The 19,097-nt window shown below is 54.0% G+C and overlaps 8 protein-coding genes across 8 annotated transcripts; 3 read left to right on the forward strand and 5 right to left on the reverse strand.

The window, feature by feature from the left end:
• Positions 1-59: 59 nt before the first annotated feature.
• Positions 60-882, reverse strand: BU26DRAFT_524924 (uncharacterized protein). The gene has a single exon (XM_033830384.1). The coding sequence runs from the start codon at positions 828-830 to the stop codon at positions 357-359; it is 474 nt and encodes a 157-aa protein (XP_033676777.1). The 5' UTR covers positions 831-882; the 3' UTR covers positions 60-356.
• Positions 883-2,970: 2,088 nt separating this feature from the next.
• On the reverse strand, positions 2,971-4,870 carry BU26DRAFT_170108 (putative amino acid permease). The gene is made up of 5 exons (XM_033820262.1): positions 4,637-4,870; positions 4,393-4,577; positions 4,257-4,336; positions 3,826-4,206; positions 2,971-3,771 (listed from the first exon to the last, which is right to left on the reverse strand). The coding sequence occupies exons 1-5, from the start codon at positions 4,754-4,756 to the stop codon at positions 2,981-2,983; spliced, it is 1,557 nt and encodes a 518-aa protein (XP_033676778.1). The 5' UTR covers positions 4,757-4,870; the 3' UTR covers positions 2,971-2,980.
• A 754-nt stretch (positions 4,871-5,624) lies between these two features.
• BU26DRAFT_524928 (uncharacterized protein) lies at positions 5,625-7,766 on the forward strand. The gene is made up of 6 exons (XM_033830385.1): positions 5,625-6,110; positions 6,162-6,266; positions 6,315-6,676; positions 6,726-6,793; positions 6,842-6,872; positions 6,925-7,766. Exons 1-6 carry the CDS (start codon positions 5,916-5,918, stop codon positions 7,538-7,540), a joined length of 1,377 nt encoding a protein of 458 aa, XP_033676779.1. The 5' UTR covers positions 5,625-5,915; the 3' UTR covers positions 7,541-7,766.
• Positions 7,767-7,876: 110 nt separating this feature from the next.
• BU26DRAFT_524929 (uncharacterized protein) lies at positions 7,877-9,086 on the forward strand. The gene has a single exon (XM_033830386.1). It carries the CDS (start codon positions 7,939-7,941, stop codon positions 8,683-8,685), a length of 747 nt encoding a protein of 248 aa, XP_033676780.1. The 5' UTR covers positions 7,877-7,938; the 3' UTR covers positions 8,686-9,086.
• An 861-nt stretch (positions 9,087-9,947) lies between these two features.
• BU26DRAFT_170147 (WD40 repeat-like protein) lies at positions 9,948-12,802 on the forward strand. The gene is made up of 5 exons (XM_033820263.1): positions 9,948-10,263; positions 10,320-10,422; positions 10,471-10,707; positions 10,758-11,868; positions 11,920-12,802. Exons 1-5 carry the CDS (start codon positions 10,144-10,146, stop codon positions 12,683-12,685), a joined length of 2,337 nt encoding a protein of 778 aa, XP_033676781.1. The 5' UTR covers positions 9,948-10,143; the 3' UTR covers positions 12,686-12,802.
• Positions 12,803-13,510: 708 nt separating this feature from the next.
• BU26DRAFT_610632 (uncharacterized protein) lies at positions 13,511-15,310 on the reverse strand (the record flags this gene model as incomplete). The annotated part of the gene is made up of 5 exons (XM_033836008.1): positions 13,511-13,950; positions 13,986-14,493; positions 14,544-14,652; positions 14,906-15,109; positions 15,223-15,310. 5 exons carry the CDS (start codon positions 15,308-15,310, stop codon positions 13,561-13,563), a joined length of 1,299 nt encoding a protein of 432 aa, XP_033676782.1. The 3' UTR covers positions 13,511-13,560.
• Positions 15,311-15,555: 245 nt separating this feature from the next.
• BU26DRAFT_440228 (uncharacterized protein) lies at positions 15,556-15,836 on the reverse strand (the record flags this gene model as incomplete). Its single annotated transcript, XM_033824380.1, has 2 exons — positions 15,556-15,677; positions 15,773-15,836. Coding segments are annotated over 2 exons (186 nt in total), but the record flags the coding sequence as incomplete, so codon positions are not given.
• Positions 15,837-16,007: 171 nt separating this feature from the next.
• On the reverse strand, positions 16,008-17,461 carry BU26DRAFT_585306 (kinase-like protein; the record flags this gene model as incomplete). Its single annotated transcript, XM_033834628.1, has 6 exons — positions 16,008-16,186; positions 16,264-16,432; positions 16,481-16,599; positions 16,649-16,861; positions 16,912-17,237; positions 17,283-17,461. 6 exons carry the CDS (start codon positions 17,459-17,461, stop codon positions 16,008-16,010), a joined length of 1,185 nt encoding a protein of 394 aa, XP_033676784.1.
• Between the last annotated feature and the right edge of the window lie 1,636 nt (positions 17,462-19,097).

A 19,097-nucleotide genomic window follows, 5' to 3' on the forward strand; every position in this document is an offset into this window, starting at 1 on the left:
TTCAGAGCTCTCCGGGAGCCGTGGAGTATTATACGCAGCCGTTTACATTATGAGTATCCCTAAAACTCGTCGACGCTAACCCCTGAAACGTTATCTTCCTCGTTAGTCTATTCTCCGTCTCTTATCTTCATTTTTACCATCGCGCCTGTTCGCTGTGCTATTCCGACCGCGGAGTAGAGCTTCATGAATCCCTATTGGTTGAAAAAGTTTACGAGCGATGGTAGATCCGCCGCCGATCGTCTTGTGCTTCTGCCACGTTATGAGGATAGAGTTCATGGCTTCCTCGTCTCTGCGAAGATGTCCCGCCTCTTGGTTTGGCGGACTTGTCTTTCTCCTGTCGCTCTTGCGGTACTCCTCTAGGTACTGCCGCACCGAACATCTCGATGCTTGTTTCTGGATGTACGCCGCCGCCTGTACGAGAGCACGCTGATTTGCCGATCGATCAGCTTTTGAAATTCTTCGTTCTTTCTTTCCCCTAGAACGAGCTTGATCTTGCTACTCAGGTCAAGCGCCCCAGCTGCGCCCCTATTGAGTTCCTGGATTGCGCTGTCCATTCTCGTGATAAGCATCCCGCAGCAAGTGATGGATGCGTCCAGGTCCATCGTGAGCTGAAAATGCTGCAGTCGTTCGTTCTCCGAGTCCAGCCATTGTTGAATTTTCGATAGAGCAGCTTTGAGTGCTGTTATCTGAGCTATCAGATTGAGTAGCGTGAAGCCGGCGTCTTTCCATCGGTCATGCAAATCGCGGAGGGCATTGATCGTCGTCGTCGCAACATCGATAATGTTCGCGATGGCGCCCGCAGTACCAATGACGGTAATGGGGTCCGCCATGGTAACCTGTCAACGTTTTCCGTGGACGTTCGAGGGGCCACGCAAGCGTGGAGGAAGGCTGATGTTGCGTGTCGGAAGGCTCTGACCCCGCGGCTTGGGCTTGCAGCTGGAAGGACGCAGGAGCCCCGGGCATCCAATCACCATGCGATGTGGCTATGCTTCCGGTGAGAGCATGCAAGGCGCACTTCGAATCTCAGGGCTTTTGCGAGGTTATGAGTGGCTGAAAGCTGACTGTGTCCCCATAACCCACACTCTAAGGTTCGGTTGGCTTAAACGCCTCCATTTCTAGACGATGTTGTCTCCAAATATGGAGGCCTCTAAGCGAGCGATTTTGGGAGCCCGGAAAAATCTTAGATCTGCGATCATTCCGTATTCATTACTTAATCCTGTAGTAAGTAGCCTAGTCGACGTTAAGGCTTCCCGCATCCTGGTTTTATTCCACTCTGAACTTCACAACCTACCCTCCTTTCTGCCTGCTTCCCGTGCGGTGGATCCGTGCTTGCTACTCTGCTACGCCATTTCTCATCGTTAGCACGAAGGGTAAGTATACCCGCGCAATGCTCCTAGTCTACATGATCCCTATCCGCCATGGATCTGCACTGTAAAGCGTCCGAGCACCTGACGCAGCAAGGAGCACGAACTGTAGCAATCGAGACGCTAGAAGTTTGGCAGAACTGAAACGAAGTTGAGCGTCAGACAGTGAGGCCTGCAGTAGCGCCAAGACTAACAACAGTGAACTTGATTAGTGGATACCGTAACGACAAGTCGTGGTGGCTGTTTACAGATTGGCTGCCTGATAACCTGTCGTCGCCGAATCGTCACAGCACAACAAAACCCGTTCGAAACAGGTGAAGGGTTCACTGTAAATGTGCGGAGCTAAGGATTATATCTACCGTCCGTTGCGACACCTCATGGCATCGATAGATCGTTATCCATCAAATCTCCTCTCAAAACATCAAGCACATGCATACGGCACCATGGGTGTACTGCGACCTTTAATGAGTCCGAGAGTCACTTATATCCCCAGGAGGTCTTTCACGGCTGCGCCACTTGCGATGGGTCCTCGGAAAACAACCCAGAGCCACGCCGGCCAGCAGAAGTTCTTCTTCTCTGCACCACTTGCAATGGGTCCTCGGGAAACAACCCAGAGCCACTCCGACCAGCAGAAGGTCTGCTTCTACTCGTAAATGAAGACCGCGCATTGACTGACACGGACGATAGAGAAAAGAGCAGCCAGCCAATCATAACAAGCATCGGACGGCGAAAGAAGATACTCGTCTTCCGGGTCTAATGTCGACAAGTGGAAAATTCGGGGGACGCTTTATTCGAGACCCTCGTGACCGCAGACTGGCGTCGATATTGAAACAACTCAAACGAGACTTAAGAGCATGGAAGCGATTCGGATAATAATTGGAAGAAGGAGCAGACTGGGCTTGGCTGAAGTGTAGATTTAACGGGTACGCGGGACGTAACCGGTTTCGATAACTGTGGAGATGGTCAAATGCTGTAGTGCGCATAGACAATCGTATCGGAAGGTGAAGCTGCTCCGGCCCGACACCGCGTAGTCGACCTGAAGCTTAACTACCACATGTACAACGATCGTGAGCGAGCGAAGGGGTACTGTGAATTCTGCCAAGGGAGGACAATCTCCCCAACGTTGTGCTTACAAACATTCGTCGGATCGCCTCAATCTTTTTCACCGTTGCCAGTGCTCATCTGATAGCAAGCGAGGATTGATTTTCTGGCTGGTATCGGAGTCTGTCGAAGGCGCTGGAGTTTGGGTGCCACACGTAGGATCGGTAGCTGCATCTGACGTCGTATCTGTAGTTTTCGTCGTGATCATCACGTCCACTGAGCAGTCGCTGCCAACAGCAACAGCTGCGGCTTCGGCGTCGGCTTGGAACTCGGACTCCATGGCTTCCTCATCCTTCTTTCGCTTCTAGGGGCCGATGGTTCGTCGAATCCCATCGTCCGAAAAATCGGGTTCAAATCGCAAAGACAGAGGAAGAGAGGTGAGGCAATTATCAAGGAGTGTATTTGCTTCATTCAGTTTATGTTCGTCTATGTAGGCATCTCATCGTTGTTCTCTTCCGCATTATTCCTCTATCCCTCCCTATCGTAAACATCTGATCTCATATGCGCAGACCCGTCTAACCAAAGTCCGGCCTGTGCCTAGCAACAGGCACCTGGAACCTCTTGCGACCAGAAATACACCAGTCAACCACCGCACCAATGATAATTGCACCGACGATCGGGCCAGCGTAGTTCATGTTTATGCCATCGACGGGCAGGAATCCCGGGAACGGCATCCAGATGAGGATATAGATAATGTAGCACATGGCTCCGATATTGACGAACGGTCCTGCTTTGCCGAGATGGAATGGCCCCCAGGGCACAGGTGTGGGATGCGAGCGCGACATGCGGCGCCAGAAGATGAAGAAGATGGGGAAGAAGTAGGACATGTATAACGCGAGCGCGGGGAGCGATATAAAGGCGTTGAACGCGGTGCTGGAGCCGATGTTGATGAGCGCGAGGATAGCAAGGCAAGACCCGACGAGGATGAGGGCGTTGAGCGGCATCTTGAGCGTTGGGTGAACTCTTGCGAAGAATGGGGAGAAGGGAAGGCCGTTGTCGCGTGAGAAGGCCCAGAGGAGGCGAGAGACCGAGGCGAAGACGTTGAAGAAGGAAACGAAGATGATAATTGCGAGCATGACCACGAAGAGGTTGGTGGCTGGCTTGGACTTCGTCGCCTGGTAGTAGACTTGGATGATTGGGAGGGGGTCTCCTGAGACTAAGTCGACGTCTCCTATTGTGAAGAGGACGGTGATCATGTACGCGAATTGCATGACAGCGTTGAGGACGACGGAGGCGATCATCGAGCGCGGAACTCGGATGCGACATTTCTTAACCTCATCAGACATGTGGAGGACACCGTCGAAACCTGATATCTCGTCAGCATTATGTGATCGTGGTTCTGGGGGAGGAACCATCTTACCGCTCAAAGGATATGTAACAGTGAGCAATCCAAGTCCCCAAGCTACAGCGGGATTCTGCCATCCGCTCACATCATGCGTCAAGGTGTGGAAGACGTATTCAACGGTACTTCGCTCAGCAAGAGTGACCAAAGTGACGATGCTAACAATGAAGAAGACCACATGGCAAATGGCACCCACGGCTTCGAGAGGATTTAGGAGCTTCCTAAACCAAAAGTTCGCGAAGAACGGGAATAGCGTGATGGCCCACATGATCAACGTGACGTGCCATCTTTCCGGGACGTAATTTGGGTTGTTGAAGATGGCGAGCCCGACTACCACGTTCGAGATGAGGGCCGGATTGGACGTGCAAGAACAGATCCAGCCGAAGACCGTGATCCATCCTACATAGAGTCGGAAACTTGAACGTGATGCTCGGGTGACGGGGACGTACCTTGCATGAGACCGAAGAATCTGTTCCATTTTGGTGCGAACATAGCCGACCATCGATACTGCGCACCGACCGTCGGGTCCCTGGGAGCATTCAGTAAGCGAGGGGCCAAAAGGGTCCGCAGGAATACGACGCTTACATGGACGCCAATTCGGCAAGTGAGGTAGCCACGAGGGTGGTTCCGATTCCTGCAAAGATGCTGCCATAGACGATAGAAGCTGGGCCGCCATTGCTGAGGGAGAACTGGAATGTCACTGCCGCAGCCTCCCAAGAGCACTGCAGAATGAACGAGAAGTTCACCGCAGACACCAAATTGATGTATCGCTAGAAGAGTCATGAGCGCTGATCGCAATTCAGTGTGAGCTATAAAGGTCGGGACATACCTCGAGAGCGCCGCCAGGCTGATGCGTCTTGACCCTCTCATCCTCAATTGCCTCTTGCATAGCAATCTCGTCCACTTCGCCGGCCCGGGTCGTCAACTCGACGTCCTTGTCCATCGCCATGTTGTCTCAACGCAAGATAAAGGAGAAGGGGATTCCAGCGCAGTGGGACGACAGGAACCACCATGCCCCGGCTTATTAAAACCACCGCTCGTCGGCTCATATACCTTACGATAAGCGGTCGGCACCTGCGGCGGGGAAAATTCCCAGACCCCAGCATGCCGGCAGAAGCGAGCAGGGGGAAGACGCAGGATGGTCGGCCGCTTTGTCAAACCGCATCGTATCCGAGTCGATGAAGATACTTTTTGCGCCTCGTCCCGCTGAGCACCGAATCAACGCGGCTGCGGAGCAGCACGAGCACGCGGCTGGCGACGCAACCGAGCAGTCGGTGAGCGTTCTGACCCAGGGCGAGGGAGAGAAGGGCTTCATTCGGCATTCTACCGCGAGAGGCTTTGCGGGCTGCAAGCGATGCCAATCAGCGCTCGCTCCGTGTGATCTTAATGCTCCTTTCGTGTCACAATGCAGCAGCGGTGCAGCTGACAGGGTTGGGATTCGGTGATGAGCGTCCACTCTGCCTCTGAGCGGCGGATGAGGGCGTGAAACATGGTCCCACCCGCATGGCCGGCCTCTTGCCACCGAAAGGGCTCCTGGTGATTACTGTGTATGCAGCGGAAGGGAGTCGTGGGAGCGTCGGCTGGACTCGTAATTGAGGCCGCAGCTGATGTGTAGTGGCGGGAGGGACGTCGAACAGACCGAGCGTCAGCTAGCGGAGCGGGTGGAACACCTGCCCCGGGCTAGCGCGGGATTCTGGCAGGCGCTGGCAGGCACACCCCGGCCGCGCCTTGCTTTTTCGGGCCACATCCCACGCGTCGCTCCTCCTTCGCTCCACACAACGCCCTCCACAAATCACCGAACGTGATCTCCGCACACACTCCGGCCCAGCTCCTTGCGTTCCGCGCCGTCCGCCGCAGCTACGGGCCCGTCCATTGGCCTGCTCTAGCAGAGCAGCTCCATGCCTGCTGATACTTTTTGCACTCGTTTCTGGACGGCTGCAGGAATGCCATTGAGAAAGCTGAAACATACTGCCTCTATCAACGCCTCACCTCGCCCGCCCGCCATGAGGTCGAGGAACTCGGAAGACGCCCTGCAACGCCCACTCGTCTAGTACATACTTCATGTCTCTCTTGCCTCCAGTGGTTAATCGCCGCCATTGGGTTTTGACATGACCATGGCAGATGGGCCGGGGGCCAAACCAGCGCTCCATCCGTTGACTCCGGACGACCGTGGCCCCATCATCATCATCGTTACTTATTCCTGGATCTTCATCACCTCTATCGTCGCATTCATTCGCTTTGGCCTCGCGTGGAACCAAAGGTTACGCTTCAAAGTTGACGATGGGACGTACCTCCTCGGGACGGTCAGTACCCCTTAACGCTGGCCTTTGCGGGCATTTCCTAAGCGTGCTCAGTCGCTTGTCGTCGCGAGCTCAGTGTGCTTCCTTATTGCCGCGAACAACGGTCTCGGGAAACGGATGAAGGATGTCGAGCAAGCTGATCTTGACGACTACTATAAGGTACGTGTCCTCGCAAAGATTGTGATTCGGTGACTGATGAGGAATCAGGCCATGTATGCGGGCGAATTATTGGCAATCGCCGCCATGGCGTCGGCAAAGACATCTGTCGTCCTGCTCAGCGACCGCGTGGCACCGCAAGAAACGCGCTCATACAACATCATGCTTGGCCTGGTGGCCTTTTGGAGCACATTCTCGATATTCGGTATTGCATTTCAATGCGGCCTCCCGGAGCCGTGGGTGTACATTCCTGACGACTGCCCAACCAAGGGCTATCTCTATTATCCTGTCATCATCCTAAACATCCTGACTGATGCCGTTCTTGCGGTATGGATTCTTCCGACGCTCTGGAAGCTTTTGATGGATACGGGAAAGCGCGTCACCGTTATGGTCTTATTTGGATTGCGCTTGGTGTAAGTGAAGTCGAAATTGATCGGGCGGGGCACTCTCTGATAATCGCAGTGTCTGTTGCTTTGCCGCTGTGCAGCTGTCCTCCGTCGCCCGACACATACGCGATGAGGACGTAACTTGTGGGTATACTTCTCCGAAAGATGGAATCCTACGCTAATCCTTCACAGATGAAGCGTTTGGCCGCGTTCTCTGGGGACTGTACGCAGCTTTCCTGCCCTGTAACATCCGATTGATCCGCTAACATTCCCAGCTGCACCGCACATATGTCGGTCCTACTAGCAACGCTCCCCCGAACCAACCGCTTCATCACAGCACTTCAGAGCATGCATACCTCAGCCCTCCTTACGGACTTTGAACTCGCGCACCCAAACGGGACGCGGCGGGTGCCGCCTAAGGACGTATCGTATGGTAACTCAGATGCCACAACGACTACGGCGCCCGAAGACGCTCACACCCGCTCACGTTCCCATTCCAACCAGCGCTCCCAGCGTTCCCAATCCCACTCGCCGTCGCGCAGCCATCGGTCTGCACAACCGCTTGTAGAAGTACCATTGCAGTTGACGCCTAGCGCGGAGCAGCATTTCAGCGCCGAAATCACAGCTCAAGTTCAGAGTGGCTCCCACGATGAGAGGAAACAGCAGAATTCGAGAAGGTACCATCTCGATGATTGGAGGAAGTACATGCCGCGAAGTAGCAAGAAGGAGGACAACATGAACGTATCGAGTATGTTCTCTTGGAGCTCGAGGACAAGCTACGGTCATGAGCGGATAGTGCAGACGAGGGAGGTCACTCAGGAGGTGGAAGTTGTGCCACCAAAGGAGTCAAGATGGGTTCTTTCGAAGCCTCGGAGGTTGAGTCGCGGATAACGGACTTTAGGTGGGAAGTGGTGCTTTGGCGTCGTTGTTCAGTCAGTACTGGGGGTCTTCGATGGCGTTTGGGCGGCTTGATGAGCGATACCCCATGCATTTCTAGCTATTACAGGCCTCGGCCTTCATTGATGGATACGCAGGGTACACAAAGGGCAATTGCGGAGCTTTGGCTCGGTTCGGATAAAATGGGATCTTTGCCGATAGACGGTCAAACCAAAATCTATCTCCCTCTAGCGCAAGCGCCTAGCCAAGCTAATGACAGCAGTGCCAAGATGAAAGCTGCAGCACGTGGAAAGGGCCGTGCACGATCGGCCCGATCTTCGTGCAACCTCCACACCGAAACTCCACAATGGCTTGGTATGGTATCGTTCCCCGTCCGGCCTGAATCGACCGATATGTCCCAGCCCGATGTGTCTCGCTTTGGCATGGAGTTGGAGCTCCTCGGGGCCATGTATCCGGATCAGATCGGCTTCAATTCTAAGCGCCGCGAGCTAAAGTTCACCGATCGCTCCGCTGTTCTCCAGCTCCGCATCCCAGAGCTCTACCCCGAAGTCGGCTCTCCGGACATTGTATCTGCAAGAGACGCAACGAAGAACGACGTGCGAGATCGCACAAAGGCAGGAATCCGGACGCTAAGGCTGGCAGAGGGAGAGGAAGCACTCGACGCAATCATCGCATGCTTCCAGCGCATCATAAAAGACACTAACGACACCACCACTACCCACACAGGCACAGACAGTTCCACCATCGCATCTACCTCCTCCTCCTCCGCCCCCGAGCCCGGCAAAACCGTCGTAATCTGGCTCCACCACCTCCTCGCCCTCTCCAAACGCAAGCTTGCGCTCTCGCACCCCTCGCTCTCTGGCGTCACGAAGCCCGGCTACCCAGGTGTCATGGTCTTCTCAGGGACCGCGCCCGCCGTCGCCGGGCATGTTAATACGCTGAAGGCGGAGAACTGGCAGGCGTTCCAGGTGCGGTATGAGGGCGATGAGCGGTGGAAGTTTGCGCATGGAGAGGGGATTAGGGAGGTGGAGAGTATGGCGGAGGTAGTTAAGGATGTTGAGGGAGGGGATGCGGAGGCGGGTGCGGAGGGAGGCGCGAGAAGGAAGGAGGAGTTTTTGAGGGCTGTGGGGATTAAGTGAGGGGCGGCGGAGGCGGAGGTTGATTGGGATACCGGGAGGTGTTTCGAGCAAGGAGCGGACCGGCGGCAAAGGTACCCGCCGGGACGCTAGGCGCAGGCATCTATCTATATGCTCAAAGACGCGCCGAAGATGACGGAGAGAGGGATGCCGTGTGCTGACCGCAGCTGCGGTCCGCTGGGAATACATCTTATTGGGCTCCCACTGAGATTGCTCTCTAGGTGAGACGCTGCATCGATATGCATCGCTTTTGGTACCACAGTACAGCGTGCGGAAGCATCCTACACCTTCCTAAATACCCAGTGAAGGTTTCAGAGCGTGTTAGATAGGCCTTGAAACGACGAGCGGGTTCTTTTAGCAAAAGGAACATCCTTCATGCGTTCGTGCTCTTTGACCGCTCGCCGATGGATGGCCGAGACATCGGAGGGGCGGCAGACGTGAAGCCACACTCACGCGCACGCTTTGCACTCCGCGAACGTTCACCGTAGGTGGGCACGCTACCGCAGCTCCCCAATTACGCTCAGCATGAATTGCGGGATGGGTGATGATGCGTGAGCGTAATTGTATGCGCGTCGAAAAGCCTTCCCCATCCTTGTATTGGATCACCCACTCACATAGCGCGGAAGACGTCCAGAGCTTCTGCAGTGCATCTCCGATCGTGAGACGCATTCACAGCTACAGTGCGCTAGAGGATGTAACTTGACCGGCTTGGCTAGGTCTCTCACGCGACATGGGCTGCTGTTGGACCAACCGCTCTTTGTCCCGCCGCGTGCAGGCGGCGTAGCTTACACCGTCTTTCACGCTGGGCGGTCACGGCTAGGGAATATTACTCATGTGAACCCAATCGAGGAGGGATATTGGTGCGGGCTGTGCCGGCTGATTGGCCTCAGTTCGCGATAAAGGTGTTCCGTCAGAAGCGCAGTGAAGTGCTTGCTTCTTTGACAAGAGCTAATCAGCACGTCGGCATTGCACGGCGCCCGTTGAAACAACTGTGACGTGAATGAATGCGTGCCCTTTATGAGCTAGCCTGGCCGCCTTTCTTGCCCGGTCAGCCCCTCGGGCGCGCATTGTGGGCGTCGCGGTGAAACTAATTCATCGCCCTAATCGAGCTTAGATCCGCGTATCGACGCGACCAGCTCGTGTGCGGACCGCCTCCACCCCAAACGCTCGCACACGTCCCGCTCGATTGTCCCGCGAAAGCACGCATCCCGCTCACCACGCTCTTCACTGCTGCTGCCACGAGCCCCCCGCGGAATGTGAGGAGGGTGCGAGCTCTGGAAGCGTGAACAGCCGCCCGCGACGACGCCCGCTGCATCTCCGCACCCGCACAAGAATCGCACCTCTCTTGGCCCCAGCATTTCCAAGCAGCACCAAGAATACGTCCCCTCGACCAAATCTCCTTCAACCCAGCTTCTTTGACGGAAGCGTACGGACGCCTGGCGAGGAGCGGTGTTGCCCACAATGAAGGCTGCTCCGCTTCTCGTGTCCTGGCACAACGAGAATGCCCCCATCTACTCCGCACATTTCGAGCCGCACGGCAAGGGACGTCTAGCCACGGCGGGAGGCGACAATAATGTGAGGGTATGTGCTCTGCAAAACTGCTCGCGGGGTAGCAGGGCATTGCTGACGGAGCACAGCTTTGGAGGGTCGAAGCCAACGGCGAGGAGCGGAAAGTCAGCTATCTTTCGACGCTCGTCAAGCACACGCAGGCTGTCAATGTCGTTCGATGGTGTCCTCGAGGTATGAGAGCGAAAACTAGGGTCAGAGACCACAGCTGACGGCAAACAGGCGAGGCCCTGGCCTCCGCCGGCGACGACGGCAACATCCTCCTCTGGGTTCCCGCCGAGAACCAGACGCACCACACCAACTTCGAGGAAGGCCTGGAAGACAAGGAGACGTGGCGGGTCAAGCACATGTGCAGGTCCATGGGCTCAGAAATATACGACCTAGCGTGGTCTCCCGATGGCGTCTTCTTCATCACAGGAAGCATGGACAACATTGCGCGGATATACAACGCTCAGACAGGTACGACGCTTGCCCAACGCAGCAACCAAACACACGCTTAAGAAAGACAGGAACATGTGTGCGCCAGATTGCTGAGCACAATCACTACGTACAAGGCGTGGCCTGGGATCCGCTCAACGAGTACGTTGCGACGCAGTCCTCGGATCGCTCGGTGCACATCTACACCCTGAAGACGAAAGACGGCCAGTTCTCACTAGCCCAGCACAGCAAAGTCACCAAAATGGATCTCCCTGCGCGACGAGTGTCCTCCAACAGCCCAGCGCCGCCCGACTTTGGTGGTCGAGCGTCCTTCGTTGCACACGAGTCGGGATTGGTTGCTGGCTCTCCGGTTCCGTCGGCACCTGGAACTCCCCAATCACTGGCGCTCCCGATGAATCCGCCTCCGACGTCGCACAGCCGCCGGTCGTCGTTTGGCTCGTCGCCTTCGATGCGGCGATCTGCCTCGCCGGCGCCGTCGATGCCTCTTCCTGCTGTTATGCCCAATTCGCCTAGCATTAGCAGCATCGGGACTACCGGAGTCAGGAATGCTCCCATCTACGCTAACGAGACCTTTACTTCTTTCTTCCGGCGGCTTACCTTCGCACCAGATGGAAGCTTGCTGTTCACTCCGGCTGGCCAGTACAAGACGCTGCATCCTGCGGTTGGCGATGCAGCAAAACCGACCGAAGACATCATCAACACCGTCTACATCTACACCCGAGCTGGCCTAAACAAGCCTCCAGTCGCTTATCTCCCAGGCCACAAGAAACCCTCCGTTGCTGTTCGGTGCTCCCCGGTGTACTACACCTTACGCCAAGCGATCCCTCCAACCAAACAAATCACGATTGACACCTCGTCAGCAGAGGATGAGATTCCCGCATTACCGGAACCCGCTATGCCGTCCAAGGCACCCACTTCGCATTCTTCCATGGAGCCGCCGCCTTTGACCAGCGCACCCTCACCTTCGCCGAGCTTGGCAGCTGCATCCCCGAAGCCTGCAGTTGATGGTGAGACACCAAACCCAGGCCCGCCGCCGGGGCCCATTTCGGCGTTTAGCCTGCCTTATCGGATGGTGTATGCTGTTGCAACGCAGGATGCGGTGCACATTTATGATACGCAGCAGCAGAAGCCGTTGTGTGTTGTTAGTAACCTGCACTTCGCTACCTTTACGGATCTCACATGGTAAGTCAATCCCGAGGTTATGCCTATTGCAGGGTACTGATGTATATCCAGGTCAAGTGACGGATCTACCCTGCTGATGAGCTCTTCCGATGGATTCTGCTCGTCGCTCACCTTTGCACCTGGCGAGCTAGGAGAGAAATACACAGGACCCCTCGCTAGCCAATCACGGCACCACCAAACGCCTTCTATCAACACGACTGCGTCGCAATCATCGAACCACTCCACCCCGACCCAGACACCCACGACGTCAAGCATGCCGGTCACTGCCACAGCTACCGCGCCAGCGATGCAGAAGCAGCCTTCCGCAGGGTTCCCGGCCTCTCCCAGCTCAATCATCCCAGCACGCCCAGGTAGTCCCACGAGAAGTAATTCGGTCTCGAGTATCGCTACCGCGTCCTCCTTCGCTCCAGGCGCAGGCGATTCAAGCGTCATGAATGCGCCTACTCCGGCCATGTCTTCAATACCAGGATTGGCAGCTGCAAATTCGGGACCTGTAGGGGCCATGCCTATGTGGACGCCACCTCTCACGCCGGCGCATGGACACGGCGGCACGCATAGCGCGAGCAGCTCTGTCAGCGGCATCCCGGGAATTAGTGGCAGTCTTCGACGAGAGAGCGAGTCCGAGCGGGAAGATGCGGCTTCTGCTCCAAGGAAGCGCGACTTGCACGCTGTACCAGAAGTTGAGGAAGGCAGGGAGCCTAAGAAGAGAAGGATAGCGCCAACGCCTGTCACTGTTGGCCCGGCTGACGCAGGCGAGAGCGCGATTGTGAGCACAGAAGAGAATACGCCAACCGCTCAAACGCCGTCGGCGCAGTAACAAGCAAGAAAGTAGAGCAGCAACGAGGAATACTTTCTCTTCTTGTCTAAGTAAACAGGTAGTAGTTCCGCTACATTTTCAGGTTAGGAGTTATGGAAGTGGAGCTGAGCGATACCCTCTCCTCCCAGCATGGCGTTCAGGACATGATGGCGGGTTGTTTTTGGGGTTCACTTCTTTTGAGAGATGAGATGAGAGGGTTATGTGTATACTTACTCCCCTTTATGTACGCCTACCTAGGCGGGATTCGTGGTCTCCGCTGTGTATGAGAAGAGAGACAGGGCGTTTATGCGTATATGAGTATGCCTGAATTCTAGCGGCAAGATACATTTTGCATCCGCCCTATGTGTCTTCAGAATTGCGTGCGCTCTGGGGAAAGTGGATATCTTCATCTCATGTCCCCGCTAATCGACGGGATGTGCGGTTTTCGCTCTGTTGCGGAGACCAAAATTCGCCGCGTGCTAGCGCTCCAGAGGGCTGTCGAAGAAGCAGCAGCTTCCGTCCGTCGCGGAGGGAGATGCGTCTATATGCAATGCTGCAAGAGCCGCGCCGATCAAATCGTTACTATATGTGTGAAGTGCCTGGGGGTGGAAAGGTCTTGGCTGGACTTCTCGTTCGCGCTAAAGATTGCAGTACAGAGAGGTGGGTTACCCCTGAGCAGCCCCGCCCTTCAAATCGTGCACCCGGAACTGACTTTCGCAAGGAACGCTGAGCGAGGCAGGGGAATGCGCAATCTATGTTACAAAAGCAAGGAAGATGCATGAGGCCGAATAAGGACAAGGGATATGATTTTTTGCTATTTTTTTGGGTGTCTAATTGTCCAAGAAAGGCTGCGTTGGAACGGAGCCGCAGACCGTCTTGCCAGCCTCGCCATCCTGCTAATTACTCTTCTTCACCACAGCCAGCCTCGCCCTCACCGGGACATTGTGATCCTGCCCAACCTGCGGGAACTCATCCAACTCAACACCCTCCCTGAACAAGACACAGCGCGCGCCGCCTCCATAACGGAACACGCCAATCTCATCCCCCTTCCCGACGCGCCGGCCCTCCTTCACCGTCATCTCGCATGCGCTGACCTCCGTCATGCCGATTCCCAGGAAACAGACGTCTGGCAGACCCAGATCCTTGTTGTCGGCCTCGAAGAAGATAATAGCGCGCGTTGCTGTTGCAGTGAGATAGCCCTGTCCATTGCTCTCCCCGCCCTCGTTGATCTTGTCGCTGTCAGGGTCACCAAGGCCTTCGAACAGCGGTTCGGAGAAGTACGTCCCCTGCTCGAGCCAGGCCTTCGAACAGTGCCGCTTACGGGCGCGTGCCAGCGGTGATAGCTCAGCGCGGAGAGGAAAGCTTGGTAGATCGTGCCGCCCACAAAGTGCTCGTACAGCGGATCATGCGCCAGCATATCAACGACAGAGTACGCCTGGCCCTTCATCCAGAACTTGTCACGGGTGGAGACATTCTTGGCGACATTGTACGGCTTGGACTCGCACGCGTTCGCGATGACGCGGTCGTCGTCCGGGGATGCGACGGGTCGCTTGTCCTCGTGGAAGTGCCGCGTGAAGAAGTGGTCCCAGGATTTGAAGCTGCGGTGCTCTTTGGACGGATCGCATTGAATGAGATCGTCGAATGAGTAGGATGTCTGGCCGATGTTTGCGGTAGCGGCTAGATCCTCAGTGCAGTGCGAGCTGAACCTGCCGGTGGAGTCGTCGCCGAGGACGTAGGTGGCGGCTAGGGAAGAGAGGTATTCAGCCCAGGCATTTAGGACCTTCTTCAGCATGGCGTTGACATCCGGATCGAGGAAGAAAGCAAAGCCGCTTGGGGTCCCCATCGGCCAGTCGAGAATCGCGTTGAAGCGCGTTCCAACATGCCTATGCTATAGGAATTATCGTTCCACGCCGGCGCCGTGGTGAGGGCGTAGTTGAACAGCGTCAGCATGTGCTGGTAGTCGCGCACCTGCTCGTAGCCTGTAGGGCCTGAAGAGTAGGGCTTCTTAGATGGGATTTCCTCGAACATCTAGTTGACTTCTGATGATAGCACCGAGAAGCTGGCGTCCGCGACGCTTTCTCCGGCACTGCCGAGCAGTACGGCGCGGCAATGAAGCGCCAACGCAATACGAACCGCCATTACAGCAAGAAATTACAGCAAGAAAACGCCGCCAGCTGTACGCCATCAGCCCCCCCTCCCCCCACCCGATGGCCTCTATATTCTTCTCCTACTTATCCTTACCCTCCTCGCCCTCCTCGCCCTCCTCTCCCTCCTTGCGCTTCTTGCCCCTCTTGCCCCTCTTGCGCTTCTTGCGCTTCTTGTCCTCGTCCATGTTGTCCTCCAAGTCGTTTCTCCAGACCGCGAGATCCTGGTTGTAGAGATGGGTGTTTTCATCGGCGTAGATGTGACCTACATCGTGCCTCTTCTGGTCGATTTGCTCTGGGTCTTAAGGTGTACTGTTACATGTAGCTGTGGATCCGAACCGCTTTCATGTAAAGGATCGTGCATTCTTATCTCGCTATACTCTGAGAGTAGTGAATGCTTCGCTGCAGCCGCACAGATAGTTCTAGTCTCTTCGAGAACCTCGACGTCCTTCGGCCCCTGGAAGCCTTCGTAATCACACCAGAGAACCTTGATAGTTGTCATGATGAGCGGTTGTGTTGGTTTTGAGGTTAGGGAGGTTAGAGAAAGAGCGAATTAAATAGGTGATAAAACAATTAATGTAAGTGAACAATGTAACGCTATGTAACTTCTCTACAACATTCTTCTTTATTCTATTACTAGGTGAGTGGCGTTTGCCAACATATCCGCACTATCACCGCGACCTCTTACTATGGTATCGTATCGTCTCCGGTACTTTTGGCATCCACACACCCGTTGGCGCAGAAGGCCTAGAAGTCGATATCGCCGTTAGATCCGCCACTGCAGTAGAAGAGGCCATTGTTGATGTGTGCGTCATCGACGGGCTGACCTTGTTCGCGGAGCGCCTCTGCAATCTGGCTGTAGTAGTTGCCTGGCGGCTGTATTAGTATGAGCGCCCTTGCTGTGTAGGAGTGGAAAGGGACGAGGTAGATACAGGTGCAGACAAGGCCTAGAAGCAAAACTGACCTTTGTGCAAAAGGTTGTAGCCGCAGTAATGAAGGCTCGTCTTGCAGTTGTCGGCGACTGCGAGCTAGGCGAAGCTGGCGACGGCGAGGACTGCGAAGGTGGAATCGATATATTGAAAGCGTTCTATAAAACAATATAATCTATTATAGTTTCCAAATGAGCTCGTTCTAATACAGCATGTAACGTAGAGTGAATAATAAAGGCTGAGTGACTACTCCAACGATGATTTAGCAGCTTAGTCAGCTTCTATCTGAACCCACCCGTCAGCTAGTAGCTCTTCTGTTGCTGGCCGCTTTGATGGGTCTGGAATTAATGCCTTTCGAAGATATCTTTTAAGGGCTCCTACGCGCCTCTTCTCCTTTTTAGAAGTAATAGCGCTATGACCACTATCAAAGTATAGCGATAGCTTTTCGTCTAAGGTTTTGCGGCTTCGAAAGCAAGCGCCTGTAAGAGTGAGCAATCTGTGTCCAATAATAGAGGGAGCAACAAACCGGTAACAACCGGGAGATCTTTCCAATCCTGATTCTGCACTGCATCAAAAATGGCACTGAGAAGCCAAGGAGCAGATGATTCACCGATAACGTCGTATATTTGGGGTATAATATGGCGCTTGTCAAACCATTCTATAAAGAGGTCTCCGCCAGTAGCAATGGAGAAAGTCTTACTATAGTATTAGCTAATAGCCTCAGAATATTTTTGTATACTTACTGTGCATCCAAGATTCCAGATATCAATTTTTTTGTCTAAGGGCTTCCCAAAAATCAATTCTGGAGGAGAAAAAGGTATCGGTGTATATATCGATTCTGGGGGCTCCGATTCAAAGAAGGCTGTATAAGTAAGCGGAGAACCAATAAAAGCCATATACCATATACCTACATGAAGAAAAGTCGATAAGTTGTATGTGATTGAGTTTTTCAAACTCTAATCTTTTACGCTGACGTGTAAGGTCGAGCGGCTCTACGAGATATCTTGGTAATCCTTCTTCAAGAGGAGCACCATCCTTCCTAGAGACTCCGCCTTTAATTACTTCGGTTAGGTTGAGTTCGTTATTATCCGGAAGGCGATATAAAATATTGCGCAGGTAAATATCTATCTAAAATCAGAGGCTTGAACAATATTATTTTGCACAAGGAACTTACCTCCATGTACAATTCCAAGCGAATGCAGACAGTCTACCGCTAGGAGGAGTTGCTTAGAGATTCGGCGACAGGAAGACGATAGATTGAAGCGCTGCTTTGGTCGAAAACGCATAACGTCGTTGACATTAGGTCCTAGAAGCTCTAGAACAAGGAATAGATTTCTTCTTTCAGCGCTACCTTCGTAGAAGTGGTCTAAAAGTCGAGGAAGGTACTTGTGGCCGGGGTGTTGAGTAGTACCTTGTTGAATACGTTGTAGGATTCGAAGCTCTAAGTTGTTCTCCGAATTCTCGGCCCTAATAACCTTTAACGAGACACGAGATTTATTACTAGTAGTGTCAGCAATTTCAAACAGAGAAGAATACGCAGCGTACCGATGATCCCAAGCGGCCCAGACTGTTGAGAAACTTCCGAAACCAAGTTTATTCAATATCTGGTATCGTCCATCCTGGAACCGATCGTCGATATGAACAGGATACAATCCCCCATCTCCGTACTTTTCGATCGACTCTACTTCCGGAACCCCCCAATTGTAGTCGCTCCTATTAATCATCTCGACAGAAACTAAAGGACTAAGATAACATCTTGGTAGTCAAGACGTACCAAAGCCTAAGTTAAATAGTCTCGAAGAAAACATTGTCTGAAAGAGAATGGATCTGATCAAGTCCTGAAAGCAGCATGTCCCTGGCTAATTTCAGCTTATCATGTCATTGTTCACTCACCCCGGGGCCGCGGGCCCTTTGGTCAAAAATGAAAGCACTCTCGAAATAACTTAGTCCATAAGGAGATGAACCTGGGCACCGAGTAGAAAGGTACAAAGAGCGTGTCAACAGGTGGCGTCGCAGACTAGGCTATGGCGTGATAGACCAAGCGGTTGGCGTTATGGATACAGGTCACTGAAAGGATGAAAGATGCTCTGCTTGCTAAGAGGGACTACTGCGAACAGCACAGCAGCGTGTCTGGCAGTCGTGTGGCAATGAAGACCTGTTGCTCTGATTAGATGCAGAAGACGCATGTCATGTGCGCCAAAGCTTCTTCGCGTCCATTTGGTCATCTCCCTGACAGCCATGTCGGCTTCAGCTGGCCTTTCAACAACAACGATACGAAAATTTCAATAACGCATATCAACTGCCTCGCTCTTAGCAGCGTTAAATTAGCTCCGCCTCGGTATCCACATACTCGATGAACTTGCATTGAGGGGTCGGGCTAAGTGCGTCTTTGGGCTTCATGCGTTAAGTTGCGTTTGTACCCGCCCAAAACACTCAGGACATTTCGGAAGCGGCGTTCTGGCATTGTTTAGTTATCTCTTTGACTTCGATGAGCCTTGCACAGTGGAAGCTATGCTCTATCCCTTGGGCGTAGAACGCCGCAGCGCTATGAATGGTTCCTTTTGTTCTTTTTGTTGTCTTTGTTGTCTAGCTATTGACGGTAGTAACATTAGCTATAAGTGGACTGGTATGAAAGGGAATCTAGATTCACGCTTCTCGGGATACCGCTAAATGCAGAATAAAGGCCAACCCTCACGCGAATACTCTTCATTGTTGTCAAGGAAGGTCTCTAAGTTGCACAGCGGTGCTTTATCCCATAGCTCATGCACCCAGATTGTTCGCTTCCCAAGCCCTTCTTGAAATCTCCAGACGGCACTACCGACATGGTCAGCGGGCTTCTCATATCTTTGTCTAGTCAACTTCTTTACAGCCCTATTTGCGCACACGTATCTACCCACGCCAGACTACACTTGGCTAAAGACGTATGGTATGCTGAACCTACTGTGGTATACATTGTAGCCTACTTTTAGCGCACATTCCAGCCGCGCAACCTCCTGCCCTTTGGTGGCCTTTTGACAACTCGCGCCAGCTCCTCGGATCAAGCCATCCCCAATATTGCCCGTGAGCGTCACCAAATGTCTTGTGACGAGCGATAGGGCCGCGTCGATGCTGTCAGTGGCGCTCGCCCGGCGCCGGCGAAGCAATATGGCGACTGGTCTGACTCGCCAGCGTACATGTCCACAGTGTTCGCGTAGCACCCAGCGATCTTTTTAACGCCTCCACGAACTGCCTCGTCGACGGGGCTGGCGTGCGCCCGCCGAGACCGAGCACGCGGAGCTCGGTGTTAAGCAAGGCTACTATGTCGCGGCTAGCACAGGTCGAAGTGGTTGTATGCTATGAAGTGGCGCCGCGAAAAGACGT

This window comes from Trematosphaeria pertusa (genome assembly GCF_010094035.1).
Source record: "Trematosphaeria pertusa strain CBS 122368 unplaced genomic scaffold BU26scaffold_22, whole genome shotgun sequence".
Taxonomy (NCBI): domain Eukaryota; kingdom Fungi; phylum Ascomycota; class Dothideomycetes; order Pleosporales; family Trematosphaeriaceae; genus Trematosphaeria; species Trematosphaeria pertusa.

Excerpts from the sequence above, each read along its gene's own strand:
- BU26DRAFT_524924 (XM_033830384.1), bottom strand. The coding sequence starts at position 830 with ATGGCGGACCCCATTACCGTCATTGGTACTGCGGGCGCCATCGCGAAC.
- BU26DRAFT_170108 (XM_033820262.1), bottom strand. The coding sequence starts at position 4,756 with ATGGCGATGGACAAGGACGTCGAGTTGACGACCCGGGCCGGCGAAGTG. Across the intron at positions 4,337-4,392 it reads CTTGCCGAATTGGCGTCCAT|GGACCCGACGGTCGGTGCGC; the intron begins GTAAGCGTCGTA and ends GAATGCTCCCAG. Across the intron at positions 3,772-3,825 it reads TGTTACATATCCTTTGAGCG|GTTTCGACGGTGTCCTCCAC; the intron begins GTAAGATGGTTC and ends ACGAGATATCAG.
- BU26DRAFT_524928 (XM_033830385.1), top strand. The coding sequence starts at position 5,916 with ATGACCATGGCAGATGGGCCGGGGGCCAAACCAGCGCTCCATCCGTTG. Across the intron at positions 6,267-6,314 it reads ATCTTGACGACTACTATAAG|GCCATGTATGCGGGCGAATT; the intron begins GTACGTGTCCTC and ends ATGAGGAATCAG. Across the intron at positions 6,794-6,841 it reads ACGCGATGAGGACGTAACTT|ATGAAGCGTTTGGCCGCGTT; the intron begins GTGGGTATACTT and ends AATCCTTCACAG.
- BU26DRAFT_524929 (XM_033830386.1), top strand. The coding sequence starts at position 7,939 with ATGTCCCAGCCCGATGTGTCTCGCTTTGGCATGGAGTTGGAGCTCCTC.
- BU26DRAFT_170147 (XM_033820263.1), top strand. The coding sequence starts at position 10,144 with ATGAAGGCTGCTCCGCTTCTCGTGTCCTGGCACAACGAGAATGCCCCC. Across the intron at positions 10,423-10,470 it reads CGTTCGATGGTGTCCTCGAG|GCGAGGCCCTGGCCTCCGCC; the intron begins GTATGAGAGCGA and ends GACGGCAAACAG. Across the intron at positions 11,869-11,919 it reads ACCTTTACGGATCTCACATG|GTCAAGTGACGGATCTACCC; the intron begins GTAAGTCAATCC and ends ATGTATATCCAG.